This window comes from Aptenodytes forsteri, unplaced genomic scaffold, assembly GCF_000699145.1.
Source record: "Aptenodytes forsteri isolate BGI_AS27 unplaced genomic scaffold, ASM69914v1 Scaffold15, whole genome shotgun sequence".
Taxonomy (NCBI): domain Eukaryota; kingdom Metazoa; phylum Chordata; class Aves; order Sphenisciformes; family Spheniscidae; genus Aptenodytes; species Aptenodytes forsteri.
Window position 1 is genome coordinate 8,789,157 of NW_008795129.1, and position 20,090 is coordinate 8,809,246.

General features: G+C 38.4%; 1 protein-coding gene across 1 annotated transcript in view; it reads right to left on the bottom strand.

Moving 5' to 3' along the window:
• Positions 1 to 5,174: 5,174 nt before the first annotated feature.
• Positions 5,175 to 20,090, bottom strand: part of EXOC6 (exocyst complex component 6) — an 81,503-nt gene continuing 66,587 nt past the window's right edge. The window contains exons 20-21 of the mRNA XM_019471707.1: positions 12,496 to 12,569; positions 5,175 to 6,910 (exon numbers count right to left, since the gene is read on the bottom strand). Coding sequence (XP_019327252.1) covers positions 6,902 to 6,910; positions 12,496 to 12,569 — 83 coding nt within the window. The 3' untranslated portion in view covers positions 5,175 to 6,901. The remainder of the gene's footprint in view (positions 6,911 to 12,495; positions 12,570 to 20,090) is intronic.

Here is a 20,090-nt window from a genome sequence, read left to right on the forward strand (position 1 = left end):
GCTATGGGAAGACAAGTAAGCATGGCACAGCTCCATGGCATCAGCCTTGTGCTCACAGAGGAGGCGAAGACTTCAGCTCTTTGTGTGAAGCTGCAGCTCACAGAACTGACCCAGGAAGCCACCAACTTGGCCACTGGGAATTAGCAATTCAGTGGTAGAACAGGATATTTCCTTCTCCTAGCTTTCCAGTTATTTCTTGTCATATTCTGACTCGGACCAAAACACCAGCGGAAATTACATCTAAGAAAAATACTGAAATTACATTGTTACAGATTGAGGCTTCCAATCTAACAGGAAGATATACATCAGGTCTATAAGGTTTATGAGCATCTCTTGAATCTGCAGCATTTGGTCTCCACAGAGGTCCATGATCTCTAGTGTGCACTATGAAACACATCATCTCCACTGAGGTAACCTGGGGTTCTACAGCAGGTAGGGGAAAGTAGTTTGTTTCAACACAACAGTCTAATTATTTTTTAATCTATAACTTTTTGGTTTGGTTTATTTTTAAGATTTGTGCAGTTCTCAAAAAGCTGCAGATCTAAAATAAAAAAATCACAGTCTCAGTGCTCTGGATTCTTCTCTTAGGTGGCCATCAAAGCCCTCAGCATTTTACATACAAGGTATTTCTCTGAAAAGCCTCTGCAGGAAGCAGATACAAATATGGCAACTGTTTAATAAAGTATCTCAGCTGATCTTGGGTGCTGAGTTAGAATACGTGGAAAGCCACTGAAATCTAAGACATAATAGGCCAGAAACCAGCATCGTTTTGTCTACATCCAGAAACAAAAATCCAATGCACTCCATAAGGCACAGACACAGATGTGCTCATCATGAGTTTACTGTAAACAGATAGTTATTTCTTCCAAAGTAGTGCATTCAGGGTATGGCTGCATAACCATCCTTCATAGCAGATGAAGTTACATCCCTTAGGGAAAGCTACACTAGACCTGGGAACCACTGGACAAGGAATTCCACAATCAGTAGCTCAGGAATGTAAATATAGACAAGTTAAAAGCAAAGCCAAAATCACTAGACAAAAGTTTCATATTCTTTCCCGGACAACCTTCACTTTCTTCTTCAGCTACTACAAGACGTTTACTTCCACATTTATATCTATCAAATGACTCTAAAAATGTTTTAGAAAATACTACAGCCCGTATAAAATTCTGGTACTTGTTTTTGTTTTTCTTGTTTAGATAACTTGGTTTAGCAAAGGCTTCTGAGCCCAGTAAGTTGCAGTAACAAGAAACCCGGATAGCTCAGAATTTGTTTTTTGTTGGCTTTTTGCAAAAGATCTTTCTTCTCCTGCTGCTATGTTTGCAAACATATTAGGAAAAACTCTTTCTGCTTAATGTCAATAGGCCAATGTTACTTCTTTTCTAAGAAACACATCTTCAAGAAATTATTCTCCTTAGAAGTTGATTGTTTCCCTTTGGAATATGCCTTTTCTCCTCACTTCTCAGGTGACAATATTTCTTAAAATATTTCATCTGAAAAATTATTTGTTACAATTGCTCTGGAAAACAGAATAATTCCAAACTATGTAATATGTTATTTGTAATAATTACTCTTCATATTTTACCTCCAACAGATCCCAATATACATGGAACTTTTGCTGAGTAATGATGGCACAATTCAGCCTCTAATGCCTCCTGCAATTTGAAAACCTCTTCCCCTGATTTTACTTGCCACTTTGAAATGTTATCCCTTTCTGGTGAGTAATCCTGTGCTAGATTCTTTTGCTTCTTAAACGAACATTATTCTCACCCTTTATTGACTGACCACATCTATTATCACATGTAAGCAGTGTTAATCCTCTAGTAATTAACACCCCTATTAAAGTAATTTTAACTCAAAGAAGTTTAAATCGCATTATTGGTTTTATTTAATTAAGCTACGGGGACTGTTTTACACTGTCGTTTGAGTTTTCAGCTTGTGCCTTTTCAATCTACCAGTTACACAGGTTCCCCCTGCCCCCCTAGTTACCTGTGTATTTGTGTCTAGGAATTATTCAATATTATTCTCTTTCACAGTGAACTTTTTAAACTATCCTCTATGTCAATGGATGCAAGACCTAGACACTATACTGAACATATTACCATTCCCAAACTATAATTCGGGTGTGCATTTCAATGATATTATCAAATCTATCCTTCCACAGGGTTCAATACCTTGTCAGTGCTTAAAATGAAAGACCCACTTCTAGTGTCCTTCTCATACATCCTAAGCAAGGGCAAAGATTTTTATTTAAACTTTAGACTGGCAAAAAGAAAGGAGAATCTGAATGCACTGAGTTGTGCCACATACAAAGGCTGGCTCAGCACTTCTTCTGTTACTTCAAAAATAAGTCAGGTTTTAAAATTGCATTTTTTTGTGTCTACTGCATGGTCCTTTCTGTGGGAAAATATCTGAGGGCCTATGTTCTCTTACAGATCTCAGGTAAGCTACTCAACTGACATGTTTGACACCGGGTCAAAAGATGAAAACTGTCTTCTGATTTAACTGCATCATGTTACACCGTGCACTCTGGAAGAGTGTGGGCTAATTGTGTGTCCTCCTGGAACGATTTCCTGGAGGCACGCCACTGAAACCGGGAAAGCTTGCGTTCTCCTGGGAATAAGGCAACCTGATGGTTTCATGGACTTTATACACCATTAACTGTGTACTGAAAGTCCTTTCTTTCCTTTGGGTAAAAACATCTCTTCGAATTTCTACTGTTTAAAAAAGAAATGTTCTTAATGGGTCTCAGCATAAACCATGGAAAATGATAAACATCGAAAGAAAAGGATAAGAACAATAATGTACATTTCTAGACAGGAACTGACTTTTTCTTTTTTTTTGTCCTTCATCCCATATCTTTAAGTTCTTCTTTTCTCCCCATCATCTACTGCTTCCATCTACTCATCTTTTGACTTTTTTTTTCCCCCATTTCTTTGCATTTCTGTTCTTATTCATTCTTTTTTCTCCCACCATCACTCTTTCTATGATCGCGGGGTCTTCTAAGTTGCACTGCTCCTTTGCTACCAATGCTCTAGGGAAAGTCCTCTCCAAGAGTTTTTCTTTAGGTTCTAAAATATAACCTATATGTGAATCTTCTATGTAAACTTTATTCGTTATTTCAATATTCTTTAAAACAGTGCAACTTGTAAGATGACAAATTGCTCCAAATCTGACACACCCATAAGAGCCATACATGTTAACATGGTATAAGCCAGTATGATATAAAACTGTGCCTAAGAACATGCTGGTTCAGTCATTGCTTATAGTACAATTAGTTCACTTCATTCAGAAACCAGTTATTTACATAACAGTATGAAATTCAATCATTTCTTTTGCCACCTATTAGTATCTTTGTACTAACAGAAAGAAAATACGAGGGTTTCACCTCCCAAATTGCACTGACTGACTAGAGGCAGTCAGATAGTCAGAATAATATTTTTTTATTTGTATTTCTGCAGTGCTAAAACACCCAGCTGAAGATCAGTGTCACATTATGGTACATACTGTACAAACACTTCTGAAGATATGATCTTTTTTCTAAGACATTATGATCCAAATGAATAAACATTCATTAAGTACATTTCACTTACTCAAGTCCTTGCCATACTATGTCTATGAAATTCCTTCCTTGTGTTGTTATTGTTCTGAAGCAGAGAACAATTCTTGTTTTCTTGTTGTAAAAGACTCCTTTGATTTTGATTTTACTGGATTTTACATTTGCCCTATAGTGACTTCCAAAGAAGAGATGGACTAACTTTCTTTTTCACAGAAGAAACTAGCAAAAGGAAAAACATGGGATATTCTGCCTGCTGCTTGTGATTGACAGATAATTTAGAGAAGGAATGGAACCTAAATATGTTGATTGATGCAACTGAAAAAATACTGAAGGCAAATCTGTAGGGCTAAGGGGTTAGTAGTGTTGCCCAATACATACTACATACCAGTGATACTACCAGCTTAGCTAAGGCTAGAGGATGTAAGCAATTCTGGGGCAGAAATTATTGAATACGGTAATGCAGCTACCAGTCCCATGGCTCCCTGATGGGAGACCAGGACTCATAGATGTTAAGAGAGTACAAATAACAAGTAACTTGAAGGAAAACAATAATGTTCTTCTCTTGTGTTGTTCAATTAACAATGCTCATTCATTACTCACAGGAACCACGTACCACCCACAGGATTCAGAGGAAGTCCTGTGGAGCTGGGGGCTCCAAAACTGAACTCCATCCATCAGCTCAGGGCTACAGAAAGGGCCCAGATACAATTGTAGAGATCCTGCAGCAACTCGCTGTCAGCAGGAAGACAACAGCTTGATATAATGTATTCACAAACTTCAGGAAAGTCATGCACCCAAATCTTCCTTCCTTGCATTTACATAATTTCTTACATGACAAAGATAAAGGTGAGGATCAGATGGGGAGCAAAACTGCTAGCAGAAGAAAACTAAAGAGAAACTTCATTCCACTGAATAACTTCCACTGAACGGGATGTGTATCACTGACTCGAAGAAAGGGCAAGTAGGAGTTTACAAATACAATAGGCACATGGATCAATTTCTTCTAATTCAAGCAAGAGATTTGTTAATTGAGAAATTATCTGAAAGTGAACCTTCTGAAACTTTTCTACCAACCAGGTCCTTCTGCAAAAGAATAAAACCTTCTCCAGATAAAGCTTATATAGTGCCTTCTCTCATAATGTCCTTGGAAATAACTGCTTCATAAATAGTCTCCCAGACACGTAGCATGCCAGTTATTGAAGAAATTTAGTATCTTGCCCAAGAAAACTGAAGCCTTTGGATTCTGGCATTATGGACAGGGTATAATCGGGACACGCACTTCAACTACCAAGGATACAATTTTAGTGCCATTTAGGTCATGACCTTACAGGAATTTCCTCTGTAACTATGGGATGAGCTTTCCTGAACAGAAAGATTTTCCAGAGATACGAAGTTTTCATCGTAACGATAGCTCTGTAGGTTTTGAATGAATTGATTAACTATTTCTAAACCTTGTCTTATGAAAGTACCAATGACTAAGAAGAAGAGCTGAAAGCTGATTAAATATGACAGTTGGTAGTATTCAGATCAGGACTCAGATATGTCCATCTAAATAGTCTTGACAGCAGCTTTTGCCTACCTTTTTTTTTTTTTTTTAAATATCTACTTTGATCAACCTCTCCAGTGAAACTTTAAGTAATTTCTGCGATGGTACTATTTAGAAGCTGGAACTCCCCTGCACTGCTCTAAGAAGTCAAGTGTTTCACCTGCATGTGACAAATGAGATCAATAAATGCCATTTCTTGTCTCAGTTCCAAAAATTACAAACTCACCTAACAACAACAAAACCCCGCTCTTGTTCAACTAAGGCTTACGTTCTTATGCAAAGGCTGTTATCTGCAGGTCTCTAAGTCAAGCTGAGCCAGTGCTTCACAAGTTCTGTAATTTTCTAAATACACAGTACAGATTTCTTGTCAGCTCATCTAATTCTTGTGTATATCTGGTTCGGTAAGTGGAGAACTAAGAGAATTGTATCCCTTAAATGAACTAGCTTAAAGAAACAACAAGAAAATTATTTTCTTATTTTTGATAACTTCCATGGTTTAGGTACCTACAGCATTCTTTACTGTCAGTTAGGAGATGACATTCAGTTTAAGCATTATACCTTTCACCACATAGTCTTTTGTGCGCAATCTACTATACTTTCCTCTGGAGAAACTGGTACAGTTTCTGCCATAGATGGAGTAGTGTATCTTGTAAGTTAAATGGCAATAGGTGTATCATTTTAGTTAAGTAAGGTATTGATAGGGCTACTGAAGTGAAGTAACAGCATTTGTACACTGAGTTTTTAAAACCTGTTTTCAGGTATGTTGCCTCATTGTCAGTAAGCCAGGATCTAGAGAAAACTTGGTACGCTATCAGCATGTTATTTGCACTTCTCTGCTGAAAAAGGGGCACTCAGATGTCGAGCTGGATACAATCTGTTTTGCACTGAATTTGATGACTGTTTTAATGTCCCAAAGAACACACATACACCTAATACCTGGCATGTGTGCTTAGTTCCTGGCAGTAACAGGGTAGGAGTACCTACTGCCAGTAAATGACTGACTTGCCATCCTGCTTTGATTCTGCAAATCCTTATCAAGATAGTGTATCCAAAGCCATGCTTGTTTTTTACCCCCACTGCTAATTTCTGTGCATTTGTTTCCAAAGCTTCCTAATTCTTACCAGCTGGCAGGTATAAATCCCATCCCAGTAATGAGCTGGCTTGTTTCTGTGTACAGAGCACTGATTGAGATCTTCCTCACAAATATCTATACACACAACTTGTGGTCTGAGCCTACTGCGATTACCTACAGGTTTCACAGAATCTAGTTGAAACAGAGAAAAGTAAGAGATTGGGGAATATAAGCGCTTACAAACAAATTGTCATGTTTGTGTGAAGAATTCCCATTTACTTGTAAGAATATAGTACTCTGGAAAGACATTGTGCGTCCCCTGCAAGCCAGATAACACACATTTAGCATGCAGTCATACTCAACTGTCATTTTGAACACAGGTATGCATATGCACGCTATCCCTGTATGATGCAAATACATGAGATATTGAGCCTTGAAGTGTTGCTGTTCTGCTCAGTGTGCCTCAAGCCCTCCTTCTGCTTTAGTGCAGCATTTATGGAGAAGGGGGAGGCCAGCAAGAGCGCTGCCTTCCTCTCCCAGCAAAGTGAGGATGGTCTGAAATCCAGAGAGGTGCAACTCCTGTTTCATTGCTGTCTGAAATCTGAGCTCCTTTCTTTAGCTGAATAAGCAGCATTGCACTGAAAACTAGAGAAGCACAAATCCCATTACATAGCACCCTGAGGCTGGGCTTCATGTTACAGATGTAACATGCTCCTCTGCTTTTTCAGAGAAGCTGTGGAGTGCATGGCAGGGGGAAAGGGATCAGTAAGCATTGTGAAAGAGCCTCTGTGAAGATGAAAGTCTCAACAACCATTTCCCTCAGGAAGCAAAAGATGAAATATTCTATACTAATAATTTTGCTAATTAAAAAATCAAACTGTTGCCTTATGAAAGAGAGGCTTACTTTTATCTTTAAACTCTGAAGTTTTTAAGACTTACTCCTAAACATACTGTTAGGGATTTCTCCCTCTTGGAAAATCCTGATGTTTTTTCAGTTCAAGACTCTTCTCTGGAGTAGAGGCCAGGGGTGGGTGTACCCTACTAATTTCAAAGCCTAGGCACTGTGTGGGCTGGCAGCCTGTGAAGGAAGCCACAGCACACCTTTAGAGGCCTCAACCTCCAAGAGTCACGGTGGATAGGTTTGGCAACAGGCTGCAACTTACTCTCTAAGGTCTACTGAAGGGCTCAAGAGCATTCTCCACAGGGAACGCAGATGGTGAGAGCTTCGGCATGCTGCATGTTGGGGGAATCAGAGACAAGCCAGAGCTGAAATGCAGTTACTACCACAGGAAATGAATTTAAATTAAACACTGCAAACAAAACAGTGGGGAAGACTGAGCTGTCAGCGTGCCTTTAGTGGCAGACAATCCCGTGGCTGGGATTGAAGCCCAGTGATCTGTTACACTGTTCCTACCTACAATAAGTTACTCCTGAGTTTATCAGAAGGACAGTATCATCTCTCAGTGATGAAAGAGAAGCAAAGAAGAAAGAGGAGGACTATATTAAGTACTAGTAAGAATTTTGTCCTTCAAATAAACTTACATCTGTTGCATGCAACACTACAGTTCAGAGGGTTAGCAATATTTCTCACCAACAATACACCAGAAAATGCCTTACAAAGTAGATGGACAAGCAACCCAAGAAACTATCAATGTAATTTCCATTATGCTTTGGAATCAGAAGAAAATTTATTACACTTTTAAATATCAGGTATCAATTTTTAGAAGGAATACATATTGTGTATTACCACTAACTTGAGCTCATAGTTAGTGGTAATAGGTAAGCACTCAAAAGTGCTTACCCACATGCTTATTTACACACATCATAAACAAAAGTCTGACAAAAATGTATCTTCTAATGTTTCCATGGTACATTATTCTGTATATTAATCACATTGATTGCATTATGACTTTATGTCTAATTTGTCTCTAATGTTAGCAAAATGTTAACAAGAAATTGCTGAAAATCTTTGAGAATTTTCTCCCATACCTATGCAGAATTTATGGACCTTGTCATTCACAGCCCTTGGTCTCCCAGACTGGGGGACACCACTATCAGACTGTAAACTCTATGTTACCATGTGGGTGGAGATACTGCTACGGTGGTTGCTTAACTCTCATACCAACAGCAAACGATTATGTTCACTTGAGAACAGACTGGGGGACACCACTATCAGACTGTAAACTCTATGTTACCATGTGGGTGGAGATACTGCTACGGTGGTTGCTTAACTCTCATACCAACAGCATACGATTATGTTCACTTGAGATGGCTGCCCCTGTTGCAGGACCAGCACTGACAGCAACCGGAGGATATTAACAACATGTACTGAAGTGCCAAAAGAACACAGATGAGACACAGTTCTCCTCACCCCTGGCAAAATAAGGAAATTCCACAATCATCAAGCTAGCTGAGTACTTGCCTGAGATCAGACAGTAGAGGAAGAAGGCCTGTTTGAAACTGAAGTAGTGCTCGTGGCAGAGAGAAACATGAGAAACAACTTGTGAAATCAAAAATGAAAAAAAGTCAAGCTACATTTGCAGCTTAGGTTATAAATCTGCAGGCAATGATTTGATTTCAAGAATAGGCATTTGTTACCACCCAGTTGGTTAGAACCAGGAAATTTGCCCTAGGACAACTGTTGACGTCTCAGGCTACTACCAGGTTATCGTTCCTGTCTGCTACCCACTACACTGGCTCTCCAAAGAATAATGCACAAATTGTAAGATTCAGGCCTTTTCCTCACAGTGTTTAAGTGTCCAGGACATCTAAGAAACTGCCTCACATTCCAGAACTGTAACCCTAGTCTTTAAGCACTAAAGAACAGATCATAACCAGGACAAACCTAATTCATGTCGGAGGCTGAGCTTCCTCAGAGACTAATTCAAGTAGGACGAACTAAGACCTGTTTACTTTTGAAGGTTAATTCCAATTGACCTAGGATCTGAATTGGTAGCAAAATCCCCAAAGTTCATTCCACCTCACGTTGGACCACTGCGCTATTTACCCAGGCTCCCTATATAGACAGTAGCGAGAGATTATCTTCAGAGAGCGATGCAGGTTGCAGGAGAGCTGGGTCATCTTCATGAGATGCCAGAGACCAGTCCCTTTAAAGCAGTACATGCCACTTTGATAATCGCCTTGCTGAGCTGGCCTGTCCCTCAGTGGCTTTAAATAACTGGGGTGAAAGGGTGCACGTAGGTATGACCTTAGGTCATATGCTAAGACGAGTGGCATGACGCATGATACAATTACTGCAGCTGTACAGAACCATGAGTCTATCCCAATTTTCTTAGCAGCTGCTTGCTGCTTTAGAAGCTGCTAAACTAGCCGGAGCTGCAAGTTTCTAGATTATCATGGCCACGTGATTCTCTTAGTAGTATGCACTATGTGTGATCAGCCAACCACATCAAGCCACCTCTGTAAGATGCTGAGATACTATGGTTATGGGAATAGCACAAAAATCTTTATTGACTAGGGTTTCTACAGATTACTAAGATCTTTAAGGAGCATGTTAAGTATGACAAGAGCTTAAGAGGGGACAGTATAATGAGAAAGAGGTGGCTCATCAAAGGGGACATTGGTAAGTGCCTGCCCCTTCGTGATTCCTGGCCTCTTAGAGCTTCCTGCTACTAACTACTGTTCTCTTAGAAGCAACTCTTTCTCATGCCAACTGTTTCTCTTTCTGTTTGCTCTTCTATGTCTGTGGAAGGAAGAAGGAAAGAAGTGGGCTTGCTGGGGACAACATGCTGTCCATACATTGTCTTCAGGGAAAGACGGAGGATCAGGAACTGTTAGGATGAAAATACCTATGGCAGTTCTTTTCAAAGCTGCTCCTCCCCCTGTGCTAATAATCCAAGTGTAGCTCTTCCCTCTCTGTCTTCCAAGCTGACTCCTTGTAAGTGACTTGACTTCTTTAGTAAAATGTGCTACAATATTCTACTGCCCAATCCTCATTAATCTTACACATTGCCCTAGTACGAGAGAGAGAGAGTAAGCTGTTGTTGAGATAACTGGCTTCCATTAGCAACCATGTGATTGGCAGGACGATAAAGTCTTTTCCCTTGCAGGTCAGCTGCTTTTTAAGAAGAGGGCAATCCTGCTGATCCATCTTTTAGCTACAGTCTCTCACTGAGTCCCAAATCTCCTGCCTTTTAGCTTTGATACGGTTCAAGCTTTCCCCCTTGTATCAGCCCCTACCTGTCATCAGCTCCTCTGTACCAAACAGCCAATATCAGGAGTTTGACCTCAGGGCACAGTCCGGGTGGGCAGGTAAAACCTGACCACTGGACCTACTTCCTTATCTTTCATATCCTGCAATTCATGAAGAAGTATCGAATTCAAACTAAAAAACAGAAGCATGACCTTTTATAAGAACTTTCTGAAAAAGGCTCTGTTGCCTTTCTAAGTATTCTTGAAAAGAACTGTCATCCACCCTATTAAGATAGAAATGGATCACAAATAAGGAAGAGAGGGAAAACATTGCAAATCCTTACTAAACGGTAAATGTTTTTAATGTGTGCTTGCAATACCTTTTGGTGAGGCACGCAAAAATATAGTAAAAAACAAACCAAAACAAATACACTAGAACTATTCTACATCTACAAGCTCCAATTGCAACCCAATAGAGTTGCCCAGACTTTTGCTGTTTATAAAGTATCTGAAATTGATTAGATTCCCATGGCATACAGAGCATCCTCTATAAAGCGTTACTTGCATCAAGAGAATTCTAAATATAAGTTGCTAACATAAACTGAGAGCTATCATAAGCAACATAATATCCCTATTTATGTGACATGCTTGACAGTTGGTGCTTAAAACATACAAAAATATTCTTTATTTCCTGTAGCAAGTATGGACACACCCTGCCCTCCTGCATGGCTGGAAATCACGTTTTCCCTTGAAACAAACATAGGCTCTGCAAGGATTTATACCACTTAGGTGGATGACAGAAATGGTGCCAAAATCTCTCAACGTCCTTTCCCTTCAACTAAACTGACTTAGTACAAATTGGAAGATATTTAGTCACTTCTAACATTGATAATAAAAGGAGAATAAAAAAGAATCCAAAAGAGGAAGACTGCTAGTCAAGGCAAGACTTGTGGTGTTTGAAGTCTGGCAAAGTGTATCTTTACATACTGAATTCTGGAACTCCTAATGCACAAGTATCACATGAACAAATCTTATGGCCACAATCTTATATCCTCCTCACGTAGTCCACGCTTATCCCATTGTAGATATTGTTCATTATTATATTACTGTGAGACTGTAACAGACAACTCTACCTTTTAATTTTTTTATTTAAAAAGACACTTTAATGAAGTCCTTTCTAACTATTAGGAGAAGCTGGAATACTTTCGCCTCTGGAATTTTACCTTCTGAAATGCCTTTTCATTATCTTGCGTGAAAAACCTACTAAACTATTAAAAGCAAAAATATTCTTACTATATAGATAATTTGGTATGGAATTCTTTCTACATTTCTCTTCTTTTCTGATGACTTTGACAGGCTCATAATGGTGCTGAAAAATACCACCAACATCTGCAGAAAGCTAAAGACCTTCCATGTGCAGTTAATGATTCATTTCACTATTTAAATGACACTTATACTCGCAATTTTGTGAAATAATAAATCCTTTCTAAAAGCTTACTTCAAGTATGAAAAGTTTTTGAAAATCAATTGCTATGGGTGAATATAGTGTCAGAATTTACAGAGAGCAGGGAATAGAAATAACTACGTGAAATTAAGATGAATAGATTTTAGTCTGGAAAAACCTTCTTTTTGGCAAGAACTGTGGAAAAGTTCTTCCAATATTAAGGCATTTAAAATTAAATTTGATATAGAATAAAGATCAGCCAGCTGGAATAAAGCTGCTTTCTAACAGTTTAAAATAATTCTATGTAACAAATTAAGGAAAGGAAATGCTAAATAATACCATGCCTGATTCTGCTCTCCAGGGAGTAGTTTTGCAGACAGGAGCAATTGCTCAGAATGGAGTCAGGCCAGCACACACCAGGGTAATATGTACACTCTTGCAAAAAGGCATCACAGGATCTTTACAAAATTGTCAGGACCAAAATTCAATCTTATATCCGTGTGACAGTACCACCAGTAGCACAGTGCCCCCTAACAACACATTGGAGAAACAGTTTTATGCTAAATTACAGGGAATAGTGCCACTAATAACACTACGAATAACCGCTTTTCAAAACTAATTACATGGGAATGCAAAAACATGAAAGGTTCTTGAATTTAATAACTTCAGCGTTGGTCAAAAGAGGAAATTAGTAGGATAAAAAACAACAACTAGTGTCTTACTTGTCTGAGGTCGATGAAAGCTAACTGCAGGGTGTCTCCCTGGAATCCTGGCACAGGCTCAGAACTAGCAAACACTGCAAAGAAAGGTTAAAAATATTACGGATGTAGATTTTTAAAAAAAAAATCTAACAGAAAATCAAGCTCTATGCAATACAAATGCTAGCTAGCATTAAAATGAAACTAGTTGGATAGAAATAGATTAAACTAGTAACTCAGAGTGATTAAAAACAAACAAACAACTTTCCCATCATTTTCCCAATAATTCCGAAGAATGGTATCTTTAGGAGTATTATTAGGAATTTTGCTTAAAATTCTATCCCAGTAGTAATGCTACAACCACAGAAGCCAGCATCTTTTTTTGGCCTGAGGTGAATGATTACTGAAGAATTTCTAAATAATACCAATTCCATGGCTGTCAACATATTTTCAAACATCTGCTTTTGTTACAGCATCCGTGCTATAAAAACCCCACCTCTAGCCAAACAGCAATAAAAGAGAAACACTAAGGTGGGAGTTAGTTTAATGTGTAGACGACAGGTGGAAAGCTCTACGTGCCACAGTCAGAGCAGAGCTGAAATGCCTGTTCACGCCTTTTAGCCAGCTTATCAATATGAACTTCTGCTCTTTTTGAACCCCAAAATAGGCTGTCAAAATTGGAAAGCAAAACTATATTCAAAATACAAAAAATGGTAACACTATGGTAATGAAAAAAAGTCAGCTATTTGTTTAAATTAGGAAATTATCAGTAATTGTCAAACTTAAAAATATACTTTTTGTTGTTCTTATCCCAGTCACGTTAATAACAAAGACACTTGCAGAAACACCCACTGCCTCACATCCCCGCTCAAGTTAGACATCTTGCTTCAAAAGAGCTTAAGAGAATTGTTCTTATGCTCTTCAGTTAGAGGTGTTAACAAAACAAAGTAGATATTACTGTAATCGTTTTAGAGAGGTATCATCTGAGGCAGTGCAAGGTAACATTTTTTTCCAAGTTCGAGAAACCCATCATTCAATGGTAGAGGAAAGAGAACATATGTATCCAAAAAATTGCCAGATCCAGTGCTCAACTACTGTGCCACACGGACTCCTACTAACATTTAAGAGTAATCCTCAAAAGAAATCCTTGATAGATTTTTTTTTTAAGGGCTAGTTAGAAAATTTGGATCATCAAGTGAAAGTAACATCCAGAAAGACACTGGTGTCTGAGCTAACATGATGGTAAAATAATGGGCTCAATCATTTACTTCTCAATGTATGTTTTCAATTTAAAGCAGACTAATGAATTTAGACTTGTGAATAGTCTATCTGAAAATGATTATATGGAACGCAATTGAAAATGAAAATAATAAAGATTCTTACTTAAGTGGTACAAGAAGCTACTGAGACAATCTCAGAATATGTAAGAATAGCTTAGTAATAGATGAATATAGTATCAGAGTAGCAGCTTCACTGGTAGAGGCAGAGTTTATTATTTGTATTACAGTAGTGCAAAACTTTTTATGGACAGTCACGTAATAGGAGAATGAATTAAACTGGAATATGAATTGATTCTTCATCAACTAAAGGAATAAAAAATAGCAATCAAACACCCTAGAGAGAACACTGTAATGTCACAGACAAGTATTGGTAACAGTTGGCAAATGCTCACTGATTACTGTATTCAAGACTGAATTCTAAATTATCTGGTTTTCCTGCTTTATAGTTAACATGAACTTTCTAGGGGAGTTTTCAGGGAGTTTCAATCTACCACAAAGATGCTTTTTAAATAAAAAAGAAGAAAGATAAAAAACAGTGGAAAAAGCATTTTATAGAGAGAGTTTGCTTAATAATACACTCTTTAAAAGCAGCAAAGAGAAAACAGTTTGTACAACCACCAAGCTGCAGAAGAACAAAAGATCTCCAGGCCTATGAAAGCACCCTTCTGAACACCCTAGGCTAAAGGGTTGGGTGTCTCCATGGCTGGCTTCTGCTGGGATTTCACGGCCACTGGGACCACCCTTTCTTCAGGGACAGACAGGCCTATGATACTGGCCCCTGTGGTCACCCAAACATAGCATTTAAAATGGGAACACCATACTATATAGCAGGGAATTCTTAGCAATGCCCAATAACAAACAGCTAAAAAGAGATACATGGGTTGTGAGCTGTGGTAGCACACTAATAAGGAGGATAAGTGCGATGGTCAGAAGGGGTCTTTTCTACATCCCCTAAACAAGGAAGGAAAACCTGTCCTATTCCTCAAAGATAAGGCCCATCTGTATCTGAATCCTATATAACTTTCCGTTCATACACAGTACACTGAGACCAGCTTCCCCGACTAGAACCTGAGCTCCTCCAGCCACTCCACAATGGTAGCACTGGGAGAAGGAAGCTCTATGGCAAAGGAATGGCTACAGAACTGAGAAGTGAATATAACTGAAAAGCGTGACCTGCAGCAAAACTTTTCAGTTAGCTATTGGAACTTTATACTTTGGGAGGTACCCTCCTATAGTGGGATCCTTTTACTTGTCACAGGGCAAATATTTGCATCCTTCCTGCAGCTCATCAGGCTAACATAGTTTGGAATTTATCCTAATGCATTAAATAAGGCAGTACGATTTAGTTTCTCTACATAGTACCTACTACCATTGCCGCTATAGAACAAGAAGCACACAAGGTACCAAACAATTATTGTATAAGCTTTGTTCTCTTTAATTACAATTTTATATTATGAGTGCATTTACAACACCAGGGACACTCGTTATAGCACAAGCATTTATTCTCACATTTGGGTCATTTTTGACAGGTGACTACAGTAGAATTTGTTTCATTATTACAATTTCATGAGTTCAAAGGGCAAAAAGATAATCTACTTATGGTAACGGTCAGACAGTTCCCCCTCTGTCCTCAGCTCAGGGCTTTTAAGTTTTGCTAACAATTTTACAAAGCTAATTAAATATTTTCTACTGCGCAGCGTTTTAGGAAGATGTTATGAGAACAGGATTAACATTCTTAATGCCTTTGTCCTAAGGGTCCTTTTCAAGATAGCAATGAAACATTGTCATATATACATCTTTTAAAATATTCACCCCCTACATTCATTCTAGGCTTAAAGAGGATTTGGAGGGGTAGGGGGCTGGTTGGTTGGTTGTTTTAGTGTGCATAAGAGCATTCAGGAATTTTATAATATATGAGAATGAAATGCAAAGATTTGAACTGTCACATATAGGGGCAAACAACTGGCTGCTTGGCAGTTTGAATCAGAAGCTTCAATGTTTTGGGGAAAATAAGCTGAAAATATGAATTACATGAATCCAATATTCACAAGGTTTTTGTTAATATCTTTCCCTGCACTTTGCTGATACTGTGTAGACCTTTTCTGTGTATATAGAACAGGATCTCTGGCACAATGCATGTCCACAATATGTACAATCTCAACGTACTTCCTACAACAGCCAGTTTGGGAATTTACAGGAGGTGGGATCTAATGAAAAAAGTATGTAATAATACAAAAACAGGCTGGGAGGTAACACATACACGAGAACGGTAAATTTAAGTATTGTAAAGATGACTTCAGTCCATTTTCTTTTGAATACTTTGCTTTGATCTTTTCATTACATTTTGTATACAGGATATATGTGAATTGATGTATATATGTGTTAATGGATATCTTAAGAAAAAGGCTGTGTCTGCTAAAATGGAATTTAAGACATCTTTAACTGTAAATTGCACTGAATTTCTACGCACTTCTAGATTTATTAATAGATCTCTTCATTTTATTCTCTCAAACCCCCATCTTTTAGCCATCATCTGGTTGTGCCTCTTTGTTGGTCTGGGAATTCAGTACCTAATTCCTGACCAATAGTTTTGCTGCTCAATGGCAGAAATTAAAAATCAGGAGTCCAGACTTTGGGTCAAAAGCTAAATTAGGACAGTTTTACTTCAGCCTCATAGCACTGATTCACAGGCAGCAAAGCTACAAATGTATTTTTAAAGGAAGAAGGGACAATCAGGTGACTATCTCAGCAGCCGTCAGCCACTTTGCAGCCCTGTTGGATGCTCCAGCTGTTCAAACACGCCTGGAGGGGAGCCTCGCTGAAGGAGCTGCCAGCTGCTGGGCAGCAGCCCCCAGCCCTGCCCCCAGCATCGGCAAGATCTCGCTGCTTCCCCTCACTCCCGTGCTGCCATATGTGACCGGCAGATGAAGGATGATCTCAACTGAGTTAAGTTAACCTGACTTCCCAGATGGGAGGGGAGGCAGGTAAAGTGAGGGGCCTCCAGAGGAGAATATAGTGCCTTTTCAAGGAAATACAGGATTTGGGTTCCTCAGCTTCTGGCATGCCCACCTGGAGACTACCTTCGTGTACGCTCAACAGAGAGCACTTGGGTCAAGATCTCTCTTGCTCTTGGATACTGCAGCTTTCCACACAGTTGGTGAAAAAGGAGGGACTGGCAGGAAGCCCTGCGTAGGGCTGGTTAGGAAGGTGTATTGCATCCTGTTTTGCGCTAATTCTCTGCTAACCCATACTCATTTATAGGCAGGACCCAAAACCTTTTCATCCTTCACAGATTCATGTCTGGGTGAAGAAGGATGCCCACTCAACCATACCTCCTTCTGCCAATTAATCCTGTCTCACAATTCAGCTATGTTAAAACATATAAATTATAAAAATTACATTTAAGTCTTCCAACAATTAGAATTTCTGACAAGTTCTAATTCCTTAATAAAAAGCTGATGTAAGGTATCTAGATCTGGATGGTGTCTCTGAAAAGCTCATTTTTTATTATGTACACCCTGCTTCTCATAAAGTGAGATACAGCAACCCACATTTGAATTTCACCTTCAAGAAACAGCAAACGCCACCCCTCCCCAACCCATTTCCCTCCTCAGGGCACTGAAATGCAATGTTCAAGCAAAAGAATATTCTTTGGGTTTTAGTCAATGGGACCTTGTATGTTCTATTTTTCTGAATACTGTTGTAAGAATCCCAATCATCCTAGTGGAAGATCACCACTGAGAAAAAATGGTGTAAAATACAGAGGTAAAACACCGCTCTAAGTTATAAAATATGTAGAGAGAGTGGAGAAATACTTCAATTAGAACAGGACAAACTGAAATCAAACTGAAAGCTTTTGGAATGTTTGGAAAGAAAACGAAAAACTTATTAGAAGCAGAGCAAGAAGATCATAACTTTTTTTTTTAAATAAATCATCAGAGAAGACCAGCTGATGCTATTACTATTCTTGAACAAAAGCATCAGATACTTCAAGATTTTCTGCTCTGCTTTTTAAACTTAGGTACTTTGCATAGAAATGCAGTGCAGGATAATGAAGTCCCAGAGTTCACCACAAGATCACCTCCTTCCCTTCCACCTTCCTTTCTTGGAAGTCCACTTATCATTCTACCTATTTGCTGTGACTAAGAACTTCAGCACTTACTGACTTCAACAGATTGCTGCTCATTAACAGATTGTTGGGTTGTTGGTTGGACCGTTGATTGCTTTTTAATGGAAGAGAAAAAAATCTGTCAAGTAATCACATTTTCCTGCTTTCATTTAGATCTCCAGTTCATATTAGAAAAAATAAAAATGTAATGTTAAAGATCAGAATAAATATCTAGAATATTGCCAAGAATTTTTAAAAATGCATCTTCAGATATTCCTAACTTTCTACATCTCACATAACTTCTTAGTTCAAAATGCATTTGAGTATACTCCACTGTGTCTATAAGTAAAATGTCAAGCCCATGTATACAATACAGTAGGAAACTACCCAACAGTTGTGAATTATTCGCACACTCTAAGCACTAATTGAAATGTCACTGTCGTATCCATTAATCCCAAAGTGTCAAAGAATAAAGCTGGGGGAGGGTGATGAGCAAGAACATAAATCACAGTGAGGCCTGGAATGTGCCTGTGATGGACCTTATGAATGAAACCACAACAGCAAAGCAGTCTGAGCAAAATCTTGTGTTGATCCCTTATTCCACAGATTGTAAGGTGTCATTTGTTGCAACATACTATTCTGACAAGCTTCCATAATTATATTTAAACTACTCAAAGGGTTTCTGTGCAAAACCAAATTTTTTCTAATGTGCTTTAAAAGCTTTGCAGAAAGGAAGAATTAAAGTTTATTCTATTTGCATCTGTACAGCCAATGCTAGAAGTTATGCAACAGTGGAAAGAATGCATTTTTCAGTCTTTAAATTACTGGTTTTCTGAAACTTTCTCATTTTGGCCCAAGGTTTCCTATGTCTTGTCCATGTCATATGCTCAGTATAACAGCTACATATAACAAAACGATGTCTTAAGGTTATATTTTAATCTTAAAATAATGAAATGTTATCATGTTAGATTAAATAAAACTCTATTAAGATTCTTCAATGATTGAAGTTTCCACTGTGCAGCAACCAAAGAAAGAAAGTGGTAATAGAAATTAGGATGGTACATAGCAGGGCAAAGGCTGAGAAGAAAAAGGTCTGAAAACAACCCAGAGACCAGACGACAGCCAGACTCGTTGGGACTTCTCATTACTTTGCTGTGAACATACTGTTCATACTGTGAAAGTCACCTGCAAAGCATGCATTTTATCCCCTGTACTGCTGAAATCCCCGAGTGAAACAGTGAATTGGTTGATCTATACAGAGTAGTGAAGTAATGCGTTGTTCACAGATGATATTTTAAATATTATAAACAGAATAATACGGTAGTGGGCAAGCTTTCTTCACTGTTACACTATTTGTTCAGAAGGCAGATGACTGTGTAGTGGGTGCACCAATTCAGCTTGTCTAGATGAATGATTATGGTGTCAGTATTATGAATACTACAGAATTTCTGTTTTTACAACTGGGATCTTTTTTACATTTAGGAAACTACACAAATGCACATACCCCTACCCACCTACCTGAAAAGAACACTATTAAATTTGCAACATCAAGCATACTAAAAGTAAAAAAAAAAAAAAAAAAAAAAAGAAAAAAAAAAAAAAAAAAAAAATCATCATCTGTTTGGCCAACTTGTGCAATCACGAGACAAACTTAATATCATGATCACAAATACTTTTTCAATCGGACCCTGATAATCCCGTCAGTTCATTCCATGCACTGAAAGGCCTTAAGGCTGTATAATGAAGGACTGTCAGAAAGATGCCTTCTCTACCTGTTACAGAGTTTAGCTGGAATGTAACAAATAAGGCAGGAGAAGGAAAGACAAGCGTATGGTTAAAATGTCAAAAATGCTCCTTAACTCTGTCCCTGGACTCCCACAAGAACCCTTTGTGATGCTAACCAAATTGCTTGAAATCAAATTTCCAGTTTCCCATAGGTGGCTGCTAATTGAGTAGTCATCAATTTTTTCACGTGTCCAAACTAAAAACCTCAGGATACGACTTGCAGAACTGCCCCATTTTACAGCTGTCACCAAAATCATTGAGATCTATGCTTCAAACACGTAAGAGGAAAGATACGTTGAAAAAACAGAGCATGAGAATCTAAAAATATGCATTTAAAAAAACGCTAATGAGTCTCTTTTCATTGTATCTCAAGTCATCAACTATAAAACCAGACCTAAAACCTATTCATAATACAACAATGTTATGGAAGTAACTTCCTTCATACA